General features: G+C 38.5%; 1 protein-coding gene across 1 annotated transcript in view; it reads left to right on the plus strand.

Moving 5' to 3' along the window:
• The window catches only part of tulp4a (TUB like protein 4a), a 38412-nt gene that overhangs the window by 5330 nt on the left and 14415 nt on the right, over positions 1-18667 (plus strand). Inside the window, 5 exon segments of the mRNA XM_036147353.1 lie at positions 9892-10020; positions 11491-11652; positions 14137-14317; positions 18027-18134; positions 18293-18462. Coding sequence (XP_036003246.1) covers positions 9892-10020; positions 11491-11652; positions 14137-14317; positions 18027-18134; positions 18293-18462 — 750 coding nt within the window.

Below are 18667 nucleotides of genomic sequence, written 5' to 3' on the forward strand. Positions count from 1 at the left end.
ACACATGGAAACCCAGTTTATGAGTTCATATTCTTCCATGTCTTAAAACCCAAATCTTCATTATATGAGGTTCTATTTTTCCGTTCTGCTACAGCGGCTTTCAACGTGATATTTCTCAATCATTCACCGGCCTCTGTCGTAACTACAAACTGATTTAATTAGCTTGTCTGCCACTGATGTCACCACTTGTTAAATCCAAGGCGACATTTCGCCTGTGTGTTCACGTATTATTGCAGCGTTGGCACCCTAAGCTGCTTTTAACGTGTTTTGTTAGCGGTTAGAGCGCTTAGCACGCTGAGCACTGCTCAGAGTCACATCAGACGCTCTTAGTGAACAGAGCCTATCTAGGAGAGGAGTCTGTAAACATCTCCTAATCTAGGGGTCTGCAACCTGTGGCTCTTTACACCTTCAGTTTTGGCTCTTAAAAACTTAGACCAAAAATGCTGGGAGAAAAAAATTGGTCAATGTTTCTGAATTTAAAATTGCTAGCTTTAATGTACATTTAGTTCTGCAATATATGCATAACATTTCCAGAAAGAAAGAAATTGTGTGTAGAATATTTTACTTTTTTTTCAATAGGTTGCAAACGACTTGCTTTTTTTTTTTTATCATTTTGATGCCATTTGCTATAAAAATCAAATGTCCAACTGAAGTAAATGTATTAAACCTAAACATAAAAATACTGTTGGTTAAATAATAAAAACTGTTGACTCTTTCATCAAAAAAAATATAAATGCTATATCCTGTAGTATACTATAAAAACAAGCTCTTGTTTCAAAGAGATGTGTAACTTTTGTGTCTCTAAACAAAATTTGTTTAGTTGGACCGAGGGCAAAAATGGCTCTGTGGGTTGTAAAGGTTGCTGACCCCTGTCCTAATCCGACATGTGGGATGTCCTTCTCGCGTTTTTTTAAAGTTAGACGGCGTTCAAACAGGACGACCAGTGGAGTCGTTCATTACTGTGGATGCTGGATCACAGAGCGTACGCTTTCCTCCAGACGTTTGTTTTTTAGTCATGCTGCTCATTCGTGTTTAAAAGTGGGCAACGTCTGTAGCAACACAAAGATGTCCGCCTCTGTTTAGTTTGGAGCATCTGATTTTTGCTCCACCGCAGCCAGTCAGAGTGTGTGGCGTGTGACGGTGCGATCGTTTAATAGATCTGTTTTGGTTGTGGTTAGAGGCGAGGCCTTCTCCCTGACTCCTGCTTTGACAGTTCTGCCTCAGAGCTCCCCGCTGCTCCCCGTCGAAAACGCCGCAGCGCCTCCTCGGGGTCAGGCTCTCCAGAGTTTACGCTGAGGCCACCGGGCTTGGACCAGAAGCTGCCACGTCCCGAGTCTGCTTTACGCGGGGAGGGAAAGCGGTCGGTGCCGAGGGAGCTGGCGCCGCACAGGTTGCAGCTTCTGGTCCTGCGGGCGTAGCTGCTGGTCAGATGGAGCTCGGTGCTGTGTCAGCATCCCAGATGGCAGCCGAGAGTGGAGAGAGAGAGAGAGAGAGAGAGAAAGAGAGAGAGAGAAAATGTCATTTCACTCTGCCCACTTGGACCCGGCCCAGACGCCAATTCAGCTGGGCTGAAATTTTGCTTCTGTCGTATTGTTTGAACTCACTGTGAAGGAGAGCAAACCAAGGGTAATTCACTCAAATGTTTCTCCGTTTATTTTTGCTGATATTTTATTTTTTTATTTTTTTATTTTCACAGATCAAAATAGAAACTCAGAATACATCAATAGAATAAAAAATAAAAATGTGATGTAGTGTGACAGAAACCCCTTAGGCAAGGCAAGGCAAATTTATTTATATAGCACAATTCAGTACAAAGACAATGCAAAGTGCTTTACATGATTAAAATATAGCAAAATAAAACAGAATAAAAGCAAGTAGGAATAAAATATAGATAGAAAATAGAACAAAAAAGTGGTGATTCAGTTAACTAGGACAGTTGAAGGCAATTTTAAACAAATGTGTTTTTTTTTTGGTTTTTTTTAGGGCTTATACCAAAGGCCACACCCCTAAACCAACAAAACATCAGGCAGCTAACATTATGAAAGTCCTTTCTTTCAAGAGAGAAAACAGAATAGACATGTACAGTAGTATTATTTTTAAATTTTAGCTTTCAGATTTCATGGAGTAAATATTTGTAAAATCATACATCACTGTCTTTTTTTGGATAACAGTATTTTTTTCAAAGACTTTCTACCATTCATTTCTGAAGATTCCAAATATTTTCCATATTCATTCCATAGTTTTGCACCACGATGCCGAAAAGAAAATTGCACTTGAGTTTTAATACTTAACGGTAAATGAAAAGACAAAGCTCGTCTAGTATTATGAGAATGCACTCGGCAGTTCTTAACAAAATAATTCTTGAAAGTATCAGGAGACTGACCTTGTTTTATCATAAAAATAAAAGGTACATGTTTGATAAATATTAATTTAAAAAATATTCAACAGCTGTAATTTGGAGAAAAGAGGAGCACTAGCTGCATCAACTTTAGAAAATGTTGCTAAGTGAACAAAAGCTTTTTGTAAAAGTAGTATTTTTTTTAAGATAACTAGGAAATGTACTTGCCCAAACAATATTACAGTATGACAGGTATGGACAGATTAATGAATAATATAGAATTAACATCACTTTATTGTGAACAAAATTTCTAATCCTTCTCAAAATACCTAGAGATTTAGTGACTTTTTTGCAGACTGTACCAATTTGTTCTCTCCAAAGGAGTTTGTCGTCAAGTTGAACACCCAAAAAAAAAAGATACTGCTGAGATGAACAGTATTTGTCAGAAGAGGGTGGGATCTAACAACAGATGTTTAATTGTACGCTCTTTCGTTTTTACTTCACTTCATATACCATTTTTTCATTTTTCTTGTCACACTCAGAGGAAAAATGCCCGTTGTCCCTCCTCCCTCGTCCCAGAAACAGTCAAACGAAAGCCATAAATATCCCACTCTGTATAAAGCAATGAATAAATGCTTTGAGAAATGTAAAAATTCATCTCTGGTTTTCTTACCGTGGTAGAAATCAAACAGCCTAATGAATTATGTCACGTTGTCACGGCTCTCTCTTTGCTTCCTGGTGTCATTTATCATCGTGGCTCTCATTGGGAGTGGCGGGAATGAAGCAAATGCAACAAAACAAATCAATTTAGCCTCAGGCTCGGCGCATAAACGGCTCCCAGGATTGAAAGTAGAAAGTACTGAAATGTGTTTTAGAACCCAACTTTTTTCTGTTTTTTTTTTTTAATGAGATTTGTCAAAAGATGAGTTTAGCTTATTGGATTCAGAATTACATCGTAAAACAATTCGCTGTTGGCTCGATCATCGACGCTGTTCTGTTTTGTGTAAACAGGGCCAGTTTGTAAACCCTTACGATGCAACAATTATTATTAATTCATAAAGTCATTATTGGTTTTTGCTTATTTGTAAATTTCTATTTTTAATTTCTTTTTTTTTTTTTTTACGTTTGTCTTTTATAATACCACGAAAAATCAAGTGAGGCTTGTGTAATTGATTTGTTATACATAGATAAATAGATAGATAGATAGATATCTTTATTGTCATTTTGTATGCACAAAGTGCGTACAGAACGAAATTTTGTTTGCATACAGCTTGAACAATCACTCTAGAAATCACTCTAAAATCACAGTAGATTGTACTATTTTTCAGGATAAAGATGCAGCAGCGATTTATGTAAACAATTGAAATGAAAAACAATGTAAACAATGCATGGGAAATAGACAGCGTGCTATTCACGGTATCCAGATGCAGCAGCAATTTATGTAAACAATAGAAATGTAAACGATGTAAAACAATGTAACAGTGTAGACAATGTAACAGAAATGCTGATTGTAAATTTTTATTTTCATACTCAATGGGTGAATCTTTTTTATGCAGTCATGTTTGGGACGAGGTTTATTTTTTGCTGCCCTCACTGTGATCGGACGTCAACTATTTATTTTTCTTCAAATCAGGCGGAATGTTTTGTGGAGTTTAAGGGTTTGGGTTTTTAGACGGACACAATTCCCAGTTTCCTGCATGTCCTGAGTGTTTATACCGGATCGTCTAGTGCTCGATACTGCAAATAAAATAAAACAAAGTGAGGCGTGTACAATTGATCTGTCGTACATAACACAAATGAAGATTTCCAGTTAGACATTTTTATTTCGGTGAATCTTTTTTTTTTTTTTATTTTGAATATGAACATCCTTGCCGCTGCCTTACCGTCTTACCAACGCTGATTAACGCACCTCCAAACCCCGAAGAAGCGCGGTAACTTTACCGGTCGGCGCCTGCCCTCTCGGCTCCTCCGCTTGAACACCCCCGCCCCCTGAAATGCCGCCCCTGGTTGAGCTTTTCCATCACTCATCACTTCTGCTGGTGTCTCTGGCCCGTGGATAAAGATCAGCGATCTCTTCACTTGTTTGCACTTGGCATAAAATACACCGGCCTTCTCCAGAAGCTGCCTGAGGTGTTGAAGGACGGATTTTTGGGATCTTTATTGTTGCTTTTAAGACCATGAATGCGCTAGCTCCTCTCTGTATGATGGGTAGCTTATCCATTATTTAGCTCCAGCTGGAATGCAGGGGATGGCAAACGAAGCGCTCAGATGTTCTGAGATTAACAAGGCGTTTTAAAAACCATCACTGGGGACTTCTTGGTGGATTCTTACCCAAAGGCGGGAGTCCCTGAAGGCCTGATCCCGACTTTTCTCTCTGACAAAAGGGAGATAAGTATCTTAGGCGCCTAATCCACCAGAGGCGTGTGACCTAAGGGCATAAAACTGTTTACCATTTTATTGTTTTTTGATTTGTGCAGCTTTGCCTTTGGTGGCCACACTGTGACTTCTGTTTAATCACGTTTTTATAGTGTAGCTGTTTACGTTGGGACTTGATGTCTGCGCTTCTTCTAGCGGTGCGGTTTGATTAATAGTTAAAAAGGATTTTTATTTTTTTGTCTTTTAATGAAGTAACTATATGCTTCCCGTTCTGTTTCCCATTTATTTTCAACCTGTGCATGTTTCTCATGCATACAATTGACTTTCTTGTCATGCCTCAAGAATACATTAGTCTTTATGTCTTGCTCACTGCAAAAACGGAACTTAAAATAAGCAAAATGTTCTTAAAATTAGTGTGTTTGTTCTTGATTTGAGCAGGTAAATAAGGTAATTTGCCAATTGAATAAGATTTTTGCACTTAAAATAGGAACAACTCATCTCCATCATCTTATTTCAAGTGCAGTATATCTAATTATCTTATTTTAGGGGTCAAAATACTCATTCCATTGGAAAATAATCTTATTTACCTGCTCAAATCAAGAACAAACACACTCATTTTAAGAAAATTTTACTTATTTTTAGAACTGTTTTTGCAGTGCAGGGGTTCTATGCAAGAATCCACACTTGTAAAAATGACTGGAAAGAGGGATAAGGCCTGGAGCATTTGTTATGCACTACAGGGGCTTTATCTTTGATTATGTAGAAGGGCTCTTAAGAATAATAAATGCTTAAATCAGTGTTCCTATGAGGACGGTCTTCTGCTCTCGCTATCTGACCTCTTGACTCCAGACATCCTGTTCAGGCTTGAATCCTGCTTGAGCCCTCGACTGCATTAAGACGGTCTCACCAAACGTGCTTAGTGGAGACGGCCGTACGGTTGTAATCCATCCTTAGAAGAGAACACGTTGCGTAACTCGTAGGGCTCGGCTGGAGCTTCAGGTCGCCCTGCGTGCCTCTTCCAGATTTGCCACGAGAGATGGCGTGGCCTCCACCCTGCCAACATTTGCTCCCAGCATCAGCAGCTCAACTCACTAATTAAATAGGTTTTAATTACAGACAACAAAGGTCCTGTCCGGTTGCCGTCCTTTCACATTTGTGAGTTATTCCACCCGGCTTTGCTCATTCGGACCTCCTTGCCCTTTGAATCGGCGCGGTACAAAGCTTTTATTTGATTGAGTTTCGTCTCTGATTTCATATCATGTCAAGCCGTGGAGGGAAAGTGGGCCTTCACAGTTGGGTGCGACTTTTTAAAGTAAAACGTCAGCAACTCCTGTAGATGTGGGGGTCAACGTTTTCGTACCTCTGCAGTCATGTTGGAACACTGCAAAAACTGACCTAAAATAAGTAAAATGTTCTTAGAACTTGTGTTTTTGTCCTTGATTTGAGCAGGTAAATAAGATTATTTTCCAATGGAATGAGTATTTTGACCCCTAAAATAAGATAATTAGACATCCTGCACTTGAAATAAGATGATGGAGATGAGTTGTTCCTATTTTAAGTGCAAAAATCTTATTCCATTGACAGGTAATCTTATTTACCTGCTCAAATTAAGGACAGATACACTAATTTTACCAAGATTTTACTTATTTTTAGCTCCATTTTTGCAGTGAATGCGTTTTATTTTTTGCTGCCCTGACTTTGATCGGACGTCAACTTTTTATTTTTCTTCAAATCAGGCCGAATGTTTTAGTGGCATTTGCAGATTTGGGTTTTTAGACGGACACAGTGACCAGTTTCCTGCATGTTTGGAGTTTTTTACTGTGACGGTGGTCATTTATACACGTCTCCAAAAAGGCGGATCGTCTAGTGCTCGGTACCGCAGGTGCGCTTCTCTGTAAATAAAACAAAGTTAAAGAACTGCCGCTCCGATTGCACGAAACAGTCGTCAGGGTGCGCACAAAGCTTTATCCAGACTAGGGCCGGACGATGTAGAAAAAAAGCACATCGATTAAACAGAAATCATATTGATCGATATCGATAATTATCAAAAGAACTCTAAATACACATTTTAAGTGCAGCCCTGGTCATTTTATGCGGGTGCATTAATTACCTTTTTTTTTTTTTTCTTTCTTAGCTTTTTATTACATGTATATTAAAAGTATTTTTGGAGGTTTGTAAATACATGAATTTTCATCTTCCTCCTTTTTTCATTTGAAATTGTTTCCAGGAAAACTGGAAAAAGATACAGCAATTAAGGAAATGTGTGATAAGTCAGAGTTTGTGGGTTTAACTCCAAAACACATCTAAAAAAAATAGGTTTATCCGACCTATTTTTTTTAAATATATGGATTCAAACACAACCCTTTATTCAACCAACTTTTTACGAAAACTGTTAAATAAAGAAAAAAGAACAGGTGCTCTCTGAACTCTCTGAAGGCTCAGGGAGCTTTCCTGCGTTTGTGATTGGTTGGGAGGATGTAGTGACTGTAACCTACATCATAGATTACAATGCATTGTTCTTTTATTGAACTTTTTATTGACCCCTGTTTTTTTATATTGAAGCATACATCTATCGGCCGATATATATCGTTATTGAATTATCGTCCAGCCCTAATCCAGTCTACACATACTGGTCCTCTGCCTTGATTCATTATTTTACACGTTAAGGCGGATCACCGCGAAAATGTTCCGAGGAGAAGTTTGCAACTCTTTTAGGGCTCAGATACTTTTAGCTTCTTGGTTTCTTAATGGGTGAAGGCCTTCTCTGTGACACTGTCAAACACGCATTCTCCGTAGGTAGGAGGTTGCGGCTGCTTAGCCTCTGCTGTAATCTCTCCGTCTCTCCGTCGTCGTCGCCTGGTTCCTTCCTGTCTGCCTCCGCGTGTCGTCTGAGCTCTCCCGCCCGTCGTTTGCGTCTCAGCGAGCTGCTCAGGTGGGATGCCTCGCCATCTTACAGTAATCTCCGCTCTGAGCTAAATTTACATCCATTCACGGGTCGCTGTCACCTCCGTGGGAGCGCGGGTACATGTGATGCACATGTGTGGCTTTCTTCTCGCTTTTAGTGCTCATGAATGGGAGAAGGACGTTAGAACGATCGGACATGGACACACGGGGCGATGCGAAGCTTAATAAGCATGGCCATCTGCAGTTTCTTGCTAATTGTCTGACTTGATTGATTTTATTTGATTATTTTTTTTATGTTAAAGCTTAATTGGTCCAGAAGTTGCACAATGGCTTTTCAGTACCATTATTTCCACTGCTTCAAAACAAAAAACAAACCAGCATGTGGTTGAGGTTTTTTTTTACGCATACAATTCCCGAAGCTCAGAGTCTCATTATGATCTTCTCTTAAATGTGTTTAACTAAAGCTTTTAAATTGCAAAAAAATATAGCTTTTTTTTAACCGCATGTTATTCAGGGATGCATAATTGTGCTTTATAAATAGAATTTTTTTGCATCGCTTCCATTATTTATGAAAAGAACAAGGAAAATGTCTGAAATATTTTCCTTTGCATGTTAGGGCTGAACGATTTTGTAAAATAATCTAACTGCGATTTTTTTTTTTCTTAATATTGTGATTTAATGCGATTTTTTTTTTTCCCCCAGTTTAATTTATCATGTGTTTCAAAATATATACAAACAACAAATTAATTTGTTTCCTCGCCATGTGGATTAGTTGCTAAAAGACCCACAGCATCTAAACTCGAAGCAGTAATGATTGCGTTCTGCCTACAATATATTTTAATCAAAATTGCAATTTTGATTTTTCTCCGCATTAACCACAAGCAACAAAAATGGCCTCTAAATAAAGATGTTTGTAAACAACGACTATTTTAAATATGAACTTTTAATGTTTCTGTTGATCAGAATATTATTCAAGAGAACAGCTTTTAATTTAATTGGACATCAACCCTTGTTGAACATAAAGTGCAAAGTCCAACCAACAAGCAAGTCTATGTATTAAACTGATTGACCAGAACTTTATGCTTTGTATGATTATACAAACTCTAAAACAAGTAATAAAATTAGATTATCTCACTGCTGCAACTGTCTTCCCTTCCATGTGGAGGCAAACCCAATTTAAACATTTTACACCTAATGGACGCGTCTAATTCACTAATTATTACATAGCCAAAAATTGCAGACCTGCGATTTGGAAATTGCGTTATTTTAAATCACGATTATATTGAAAATGCGATTAATTGTTCAGCCCTATTGCATGTGCATTCCCTGGTTTATGTGTAAACTTGTTTGTTTTAAGAGCAGGACCGGTTGGTTGGCTGTCCCAGCATCCAGAGACTGATCTATTGGAGTCACATTTATCCGAGTGCCTAAGCCGAACTAAAACCTTGGCCTGCGTCGTGTATCTGAGCGTGTAAACCCCACGTGCTTCACTCAGTGAAAGCAGAGCTGCTCTTTTCTTAGGATTACTCCTTTGGGAATAGGCTGAGTCACCGTGAACAGGACCAGAGAGAGAGAGAGAGAGGGACAGCATAGAAGAGCAACGCAACGGGAACGATGACAATGTCAGAGAAGCTGGTCGCCAACAGTTTGATCTGTGCTGCTCTCTGGCAGCGCTTAATGCATTCCTCCTCTGCATCCCACACCTCAGGGCTATGATAACGTGTGTGTGTGTGTGTGCGTGTGTGTGTGTGTGTGTGTGTGTGTGTGTGTGTGTGTGTGTGTGTGTGTGTGTTAGCTCAGAGGAAAAACACAGAGCCATGCGTGTCGGAGTTACTGCTGTCAGACTGTTGCTGTGTTTTTAGCGGGATATAGTCTAAAATATGTAACATCTCGTCTGTAAAATGTGGGATAGCAGCGACTCCTCTGTGCCTTTCTCCAAAGAAGGTTAACCCACTTTTTTCTGCTTCCGTCTGACCGTGCTGCTAAATTTAGTTAAACGGGTGTGAAAATCGATGGGATTTATTCTGCTTTTTTTTTTTTAGGCTTCCACTGATCCCTATTTAGAGCAAATGTCACATTATCAGCGCCTCGATCAAAAGCTACTTTGTTGTCGATTATTTATTTATGGTAGATAAGAAGTTACAAAGCTGTATTAGGGGAAATAAATAATCCTTTCCATATTGGTCTAAAATTATGCCTGCATAGTTTTAATTTGGGTTGATTTTCTTTTTTGTGTTTTTTTTTTTTTTTTTTTTTTTTTTTTTTTTTTATAGGTGGTTTTGGTGCGGTGGAACGAGCCGTTCCAGAAACTGGCCACGTGCGACACGGATGGAGGAATATTCGTTTGGATCCAGTACGAGGGCCGCTGGTCCGTGGAGCTCGTCAATGACCGCGGGGCTCAGGTGGGCAGACAGGAAACCCGCTCCGATATCTGTGCGTTTCTGCTTGTTATAATGATAATATAACAGAAAAAGCTCTAAAAGTGAATTAGAAGGTTTCTTCAGTTACGTTCTTTAGCGTACAAGATGGGTAAAAAGCCGTAGAAAAAGGCAGCAAAAAACCCCTGAACATCTAAGATAAATTTAGCTGAAGCGTTCCAGCATTAAGCACTCCAGGTGGATCTGATATGAGGCAAAAAAATCAAAAGGTGAATATGTGGAAGGTACTTTTCTGTAGTTTAAAGAAGTCCATTAAGTATTACTAATATTGCCAAAACATTTTTATAAAAGACTGCAAGCCTTAGTCTATTATATTTTAACAAAATTTAAAGAACATTGTAATACAGTTTAAAAAGAGTTTTGCCAATTTGTGTGCAGTAAACTGATTCATTGCATCTGTTTCTATACTACAAAATGTAAGGAATATATTATTTTTTTTAACATATTTTTATTGTTGTTAAAACAGATGTACAATGCCATTCAGATTGTAGTGTTTAAGCAGTTATTACAATTCCTTTGACCGTGTACAATATAACAAGAACCACACAGCAATTCAAAATTTTTATATTTTTATAAACCCCATCCAACCCCAACTATCCCTGTGCCGGCAAAAAAAATAAATAAAAAAATTAAATTGGGAGGAATAAATAAAAATAAATAAATAAATAAAGGGGAGGGGGGGGGGGGGATTACTATCCCAAAATGGAAACACTCTACATTGGGACTTGTTTACTAGTGAGAAGGAAGAGTTACAAGTTTATCAAAATAACCCAATAAATGGCCCCATACTTTATAAAATTTTTTGGTCAATCCTTTCAGAAAGCATTTTACTTTTTCATTTTTTTAGGAACATCATCATATCGAAAAGCCACATTGATGTCCTAGGTGGAAATTGGGATTTCCATTCTAAAAGTTTTCTCCTTCGACCGATCAGAGTCGCAAAAGCAATAACATTTTCCTTGCTAGAAATCCCTGCATCAGCCCCAAAAATAGCCATTATAGGACTAGGTTTTAGATTTAGGCCAAACACAACGTTCAAAATCCTAAATATTGATTTCCAAAACTCTTCCAGCTTAGAGCACGACCAGCACATATGAGCTAAGTCTGTGTTGGTGGCTCTACAGCGATCACACGTTCCATCTATTTCAGGGTATATTTTGGCAAGTCTGACTTTACTATAGTGAATGTAAGGAATATTTTAAAATGAATTTCTCTTACAAATGAGTAAAATGTACATAAAATCTGATTGATTGCTGTTTTAACTGAACAAGGTACCGTATAGCATCAGGCTTAAGTCTAAAAAGCTTTAACATAATAATTCAGACGCTGGCGTTGTTCTCTAACAGTTCAGGTGTCTACAACCTTCTCCATGAAACCTCGTTGGCAACATGTTACAGTTTAATTTTTCTACTGATACGCCAATGATCCTTGTAGGTGAGTGACTTCACCTGGTCGCATGATGGAACGCAGGCGCTCATCTCGTACCGTGACGGCTTCGTCCTGGTGGGCTCTGTCAGCGGACAGAGACACTGGTCCTCTGAGATCAACCTGGAAAGCCAGATCACCTGTGGGATCTGGACACCTGACGACCAGCAGGTAACTCACACCCACCGATCATGAACAGCTTGTTTTAAGGCCACGCCGCTTCATCTCAGTCAGATTTATTCTGGACTTTGACTAGGCCGTTCCGACATTGTCTTGGTCTTTCAGATGTGACGTTTGGATTGTTGTCCTGCTGCAGGACTCAGGTGTGTTTGAGCTTTAGGTCACAAATCGGTGGGGCAGAATCTTCTGCTAGAAAGTGAAATTCATTAAAAGCAGGAAGTGGTACAGCAACAAAGCAGCCTCAGAACGTCACGTCTTTTTTGACGAACAGAGTAGCAACCCTCCAAAAAGCACAACTTATGTCAGTCCACAGAATATTTTTGTTGGATGGTTTTTATTAAATGTGAGAAGGGTCTAGGGCTGCTTTGAGAATGACATAATATTTTGGGATTTGATAATTGAATGTAAAATTATTATTTGGGTTTATGGTTATTATTTCATAAAGATTTGTTAACGTCTGGTTAAAAGGAGAACTATTTTGTTATTTGACTTTGAAAGAAGAGACGTTACATCCCATGATGCCTTGCAGAGAGGCAGGGCAGTTTGGACTGAGTAATTCAAGTTAGTTTTTTTTTTGTTTTGTTTTTTTCTTAGAAATAGGTTCTGTGAGCTTTCCAAAAAAAAGTTAAAAAACAAAACTTTTTTTCCCGAAGTTTGAAGACGTTTCGCTTCCCATCCAGAAAGCTTTCTCAATTCAAATCTCTGGAGTAGTGTGGCGTTCCAAGCTATATATTATAGTTATATTATATAACTCCACACTACTTCAGACATTTGAATTGAGAAAGCTTTCTGGATGGGAAGCGAAATGTCTTCAAACTTCGGGAAAAAAAAGTCCAGCTGTTTTGTTTTTTGGCTTTTTTTTTGTATGATCATGACCCCTTTATTCACTAAAGTTCGTCTGTAGCTTTGATCTGTATCCCAGTCGTTTATTCGAGAATTTACCACAGGCTACAAAATATATCGCAACTTTGTCGTCGTCGCAATATCACGGATCGCAATACGTGTATCACAAAGAATCACCTGAAGCACAATAATAAGTGACTCTCTGTGCCCGGAGTATGTTTAGTGATATTTGTTGTTTAATGCAACAAAAAGGTTTAAGGTGGTAAAGTTAATGAGAAACTACATCTAATTTGCAGCATAGCCAGAACATGGCAAGTTGAACACAGGCAAGCTTTTCATTAAAACCTTGTGTTTGAGATGGAAATGAATGTTTTTAGTAGCTGGATCGATTACTAACTATCTGGGGTCTATTCAGTGTTTTTGTTGTTTGTGCAAAACGGATCTTACTGACGTTCACTGTTGTCCCAAAGCCTTAGGAGTGGTTTTCTAACCTTTTCAAGCTGATAAGTACCAGTGATTTTTGTTTTTCATCTGTTCTTGAACTTCTTTAGGTCGGCGGATGATGGGATGCTTTTAAGATATTTAGCCTACTTCGTGTTGCCAGACTGGTTTTGTTTGAGGGGATTTTTGATTCTGCAGTAATGGGACCTGTGTGTGTTTATCCACTCATCCAAACAGGTGGACAGAAATAAAATGTCTTGCCACCATTTTCCTTGAGGGAATATTTTGCCCAAATATTCTCCTCCTGCTAGAGCCACAGGGAATAAACACCTTTCATTAAACCACTTAGACTGCTTTACAATACAGGATAGCAAAAGTGTCCAGCAGATTTGGACATTATCAGCGAGGATGACTGTGGTCTGTTTAGTGAGCTGCATAGAGATCCTGGACCACTCTGGCAGCTGTGGATGTGAGTAAAAGAGGAAATCCTGTTGCTTCCTTTGCAATCTAAATATAGTCTGAAGTAAAGCAGGTTTCTCAGCTGCTGCACTGAAAATCTGACTCAGATTGAAAAGGACTTAGAATTTCACCTCTGCACTATGCCGTCCTTATTAAAAGACGTTCAAATATTGGCTTTTATTTGCCAGACTGTGTTTCTACTTTTGGTATCCAGACAGCTGAGACACAGTGTTTAAGAGATTAGCTGTTTATTTTCAAACATGTTTGTGTTTATTGACTTTATGTTTGTCCTACAACCTGTCTTCACTGCAAAAATAGAACTAAAAATAAGTAAAAAATTTTCCTGAAATGAATGTATTTGCCCTTGATTTGAGCAAGTAAATAATACTTTTTGCCATTGGAATAGGATTTTTGCACTTAAAATAGGAACAATTCATCTCCATCATCTTATTTCAAGTGCAGTATATCTAATTATCTTATTTTAGCGGTAAAAATAATCTTATTTACTTGCTCATATCAAGGGCAAATACATTCATTTCAGGAAAATTTTACTTATTTTTAGTTTTCTTTCTGCAGTGTTTCAAGTATATGAAAGCTTTCTCTTTGCTTGGTTTCTGACAGATATATTTTTTTATCTCTGTGAAGCGTGACCCTTCCATCCACTCTTCTCTGCTCCTTACTTTTTTTTTCTTTTAATAGTCTTAAGAGTACTGCTGGTTGTTCTTCCCCCAGGTGTTGTTCGGCACAGCAGACGGACAGGTCATAGTCATGGACTGCCACGGGCGTATGTTGGCCCACATACTGCTGCACGAGTCGGACGGCATTGTCAGCATGTCGTGGAACTACCCCAGCTTCTTGGTGGAGGACAGCAGCGAGAGCGACACAGACTCCGACGATTACACTCCACCCAAAGGTATTCTTCTCAAAACTTTATCTGAGCAGAAAACTGAACACTGAGTCCTCTTAAATGTGTGTTTTTTTTAATGAGCTCCTCATCTTCAATCTAAGCTCTTTGGAAGAGATTAAACATTTATACCAAGTAACACCTCCATTTATGTTTTATGCATAAATCTAAAGGCACCTCCTAAAAACAGGGTACCAGTGCAGTCTGGAAAAGTATCAGGTTTGACTTAAGTATTTTGCCGGTCTGGATAAGTATGAAAAAAAGAGAGAAGAGAGTGGAAAAATTGTTTTCCATGCTATATTCAGTCCACATCCCACTTGCTCCCTTACTTGTACCTTTACTTACAAGCTTACGTACTTACTCATGCGCACTCTTACTTTTTTAAGTATTTATGCAACCTTTTACGTACTCACTCAGTAGAGATTGACCGATTCTGGTTTTTTTTTAAGTCAATACCGATACTGATTATTTAGAGATCAGTCTAACCAATCCCTGATATGTGCTGCCGATTTTTTTGGGGGAGGAATTCAAAATTCCTCCCCCAAACAAAACCATTTACTCGAAAAAATGACACAATGATTACAAATGTTACACAAGATTCAATTTAAACAAAAAAAAAGAAACATTTATTAACAACGCAAACAAAACATATTAACAATGGGTAAAAAACAATGTAGAACATTTAAATATATAATAATAAAAAAACAAACAGCACTTAAATGTTTGTGCAACTTATGTAGCGGCATGAGGCCTTTGTAGTGCAAATTACCTTCCTGAGAATATTTGTAAACAGCAATATAACAACAACAAATAAATAAATCTATTACTCGTGCACGCTCTTACTTGGGTACCTACTCTTGCACGCACGTAACCACAAACAAGCTTAAATCGGAGGCCACCGGACTTTCGCTCAGTTTTTCTGAAAAAGTTTCGACACCTATCCAGGAGTCTTTGTCAATCCAGGCTGCTTGCACTTTTTCAGAAAAATACTGAGCGAAGGTCCGGTTGCCTCCAATTTAAGCCTGTTTGTTGCTGGCATGAACCAGATAACTGAGAAGTTGCGCAGGTACTTAATCATGCACACTCTTACTTTCTTACATACTTATGCACTCTTTTATGTACTTACTAATGCACAAACTTACTTATTCACGGACCTACCTACTTACTTTTATACTTACCCGTGCCTGCACTTCCTTATTTACGAATTCGCCCACTTGCTTGGGCACTGGCTCATTCAGGTTTAGATTCATGCTTTATTGTTCCCTAAAGGAAATCTGCCTTCACAGGCTGTTCACACATTTTCAAAAAACAAGGAACAATAAAACATAACGTACAATTAAAGGGGAAGACATGACAAGTATTTTATAAGTCACAACACTGTTATTAACGTCTGTTAGGGGGATTGAGAGCTGTGATGGCAGAGAGGACAAAACTTTCTGCAAGATGAGATGTTTCTTCTTTTTATTATATACTTTTTTATTGAGCATCAGTGATACATTATATAATTTCAATTACAAGAGACATGATACTCATATTTATATTTTAACCCCCCATCCCAAGGACATTTGACACCAATCCAGCAAGAGTAGATAATTGAAGGTAATACAAAAATAGACAAGAGCAGTGTAAAAAAAATAAAAATCTAAATTATATATTTAAATAAAAAAAATAAAAGAAGTAAATTGAAGATAAATAAATAAATTAATTAATAATATTTAAAAAGGCTGTGCACCTCACAAAACATGGTACACATTGGTTTAATCAAAATCACAGATTCAAACGCAGGATGACTGCCAGAGGATCATTAAGTGGGCACAGTTTTAAGTTTCGGACACCAGAAGAATTTGTCCTTGGATCCCCTTAGAGTATATTTTATTTTCTCTAATTGTATGAAGTGTGTCAGGTAAGATGAGATGTTTTAAAGGAAATCTACAACCGGAGCGGAGGAATGTGAAATACAAGTGTAGCGGCTGATGACTGATCTACAGGGGTTGGCAGATGAGGGTAGGGGTTAAGTTAACGAGGATTGGCAGGAGTAGGAAGACTGTTTTCCTTTTATTTGTTGAGAGGAAACATGGTTATTGACTCTATGATGCTACGTTGAAGAAGAAGCGGTGGGATGGTGATGGAGAGGGATCTGAGCGTGTGGATGAGATTGGTTCTCTGCTGACTGCACTTAATGATGATTAAAGTTCAGTTTATTGTCAAGAGTGATTCCAAGGTATCTGAAGCGATCCACAATCTCAGTTGGCTGATTGTTGGTGTATATGGGATCATGATGGTGGTGTTTTTGCAGTCATCAAATACAAGTTCTTTGATTTATGTGGCATTGAGGAGAAGATGGTTGTCTTTGTAGACTATGACTGAGTCCTGGTCTGAGAGCAGAGCAAGTATGGCAGTGTCATCTGAATAGCTGAAGTACCTGGTGATGGGAGATGGGCTACAGCAGTCGTTTGTGTTGAGAGTGTAGGAGGGGGCTCAGAACACAGCCTTGTGGTGCGCCTGTGTTGACGATGATGAAAGGAGATGCCAAATCTGACACCCTGAGGTCCGTCGCTAAGAAAGTTGTGTATGAAGTGGATTAGAGGAGATAAAATATGGAGACTTAGTGCCTTTAAAACCTGAGCAAAATAGAAATATATCCATGAAATTCATAATAAACTTAAAAATAGGCACAAATAAACTAAATAAAAGAAGAATTGAGGGTGCTTTTCGTTATCTCACCGAATAACTTGGGTATTTTGTTTCATATCCCCCTTGCGTATCTGACGAGTCTCTGTCTTTTTACTTAAAACTATTGTAAATAATTATGTCAGTTTTTAAAGTTTTGTTGAAATAATATGACAAGAACTTGATAACACTTCACAGTGAGGATTTTGAACAAGTGTTATTATTGCTTATATTTACACTTGTTTTCCTGGAAAAATATTACCTACAAAGCTCTAAAGGTCTTCACCAAACATTTTAATCTGTACACTATATGGATTACATTTTGGTATAAACACTTGTACCATGAATTAACGTATTTTTCCATCTGTAATCTCCACCACAGTGACCAAACCAGCATGTCTCCCTGCGTCTTATTGTTTTAACTTTGGGTTAAAACCTGCAGTCAGACTTTAAAGTTTTCCTTATAGCATTACTGAAGTCTGAAAAATAAGACAGCTTACACACTCTCAAATGCTTGCATGATGTATTCCAGCAAAAATAAAAAGCTAATTTTAATTGGTGCCTGTTTTGTTATTTGTCTCCTTTTATCCTCACCCTAATTACTCCCAGTTGCCAATGTTGTTTTGTTCAGAGGCTGTCCTCATCCCACTTTACTGTCTCTTCTTCCCCTCCCTTCACCACAGGCCAAGCGGTGAAGCTGAAAACTGCTTACCTCGTCAGAAACGCTGGTTATGCTCTAACTCACTAATTAAACCGTTCAATAGGAATTGATTGCCTGACATAGAAATTATCTCTCGAGCTTACAGCCGGACCGAGACACCGTTCCGCAGTTCTCTCTTCCTGCCAAATGCCTTTGTCATGATATACAGTATATTAATGACCCATTGATACCGAGCTACACTGCATTTAAAAATGCATTTTATGTCCAGTTGAGGGATTTTGTCCCTTTTCTTTATACCGTCAACAGTTCCTACAGCATTAAACTTCATAAGCACGCTTAAAAATCTCTCAGCTCTTGTCTAACCCGTGTCGTCCTTTATGTCTTCAGTGCACAGCCAGAAACCACTTCTGACGGTCAGCTTCACCTCCGGAGACATCAGCCTGATGAATAGTTACGATGACCTCTCGCCAACCCTGATACGAACCGGCCTGAAAGGTGTGTCCCAATAGTTAGAGTAATGCTTCTCTAGCTTTTTTAGTTTGTTGTCGTCACTCACTTCTACGTCTAAACGATTGTCTAGCCATTATCTGAACCGCCTTTTAAGTTGGATCTCAAAAGAGCGAATGCTTGTTTTCTTTTCTGCCGTGCTGCAGACGTTGTGGTCCAGTGGTGCTCTCAGGGGGACCTTTTGGCGGTGGCAGGGATGGAGAGGACAGTCCTGCTCTCCGCTGACACTCCCTGTTCTCCCCCCACCAAGAACGCCATTGTCAAGTTCTACAACGTTCAAGGAGATCACATCTACACACTAGAGACACCAGCACAGGTGATCCTGGTTCGACCCGTTAACCGTGTTGTATTCTGTTTCACACTTTTGATATTTAGTCGTATTTTCTTTAATCTTTCTGATAAGTAGTTTTCACACTGCAAAAATGGAACTAAAAATAAGTAAAATCTATGTAAAATTAGTGTATCTGTCCTTGATATGAACAGGTAAATAAGATTATCTGCCAATGGAATTAGATTTTTGC

Source organism: Fundulus heteroclitus, chromosome 15, assembly GCF_011125445.2.
Source record: "Fundulus heteroclitus isolate FHET01 chromosome 15, MU-UCD_Fhet_4.1, whole genome shotgun sequence".
NCBI lineage: Eukaryota > Metazoa > Chordata > Actinopteri > Cyprinodontiformes > Fundulidae > Fundulus > Fundulus heteroclitus.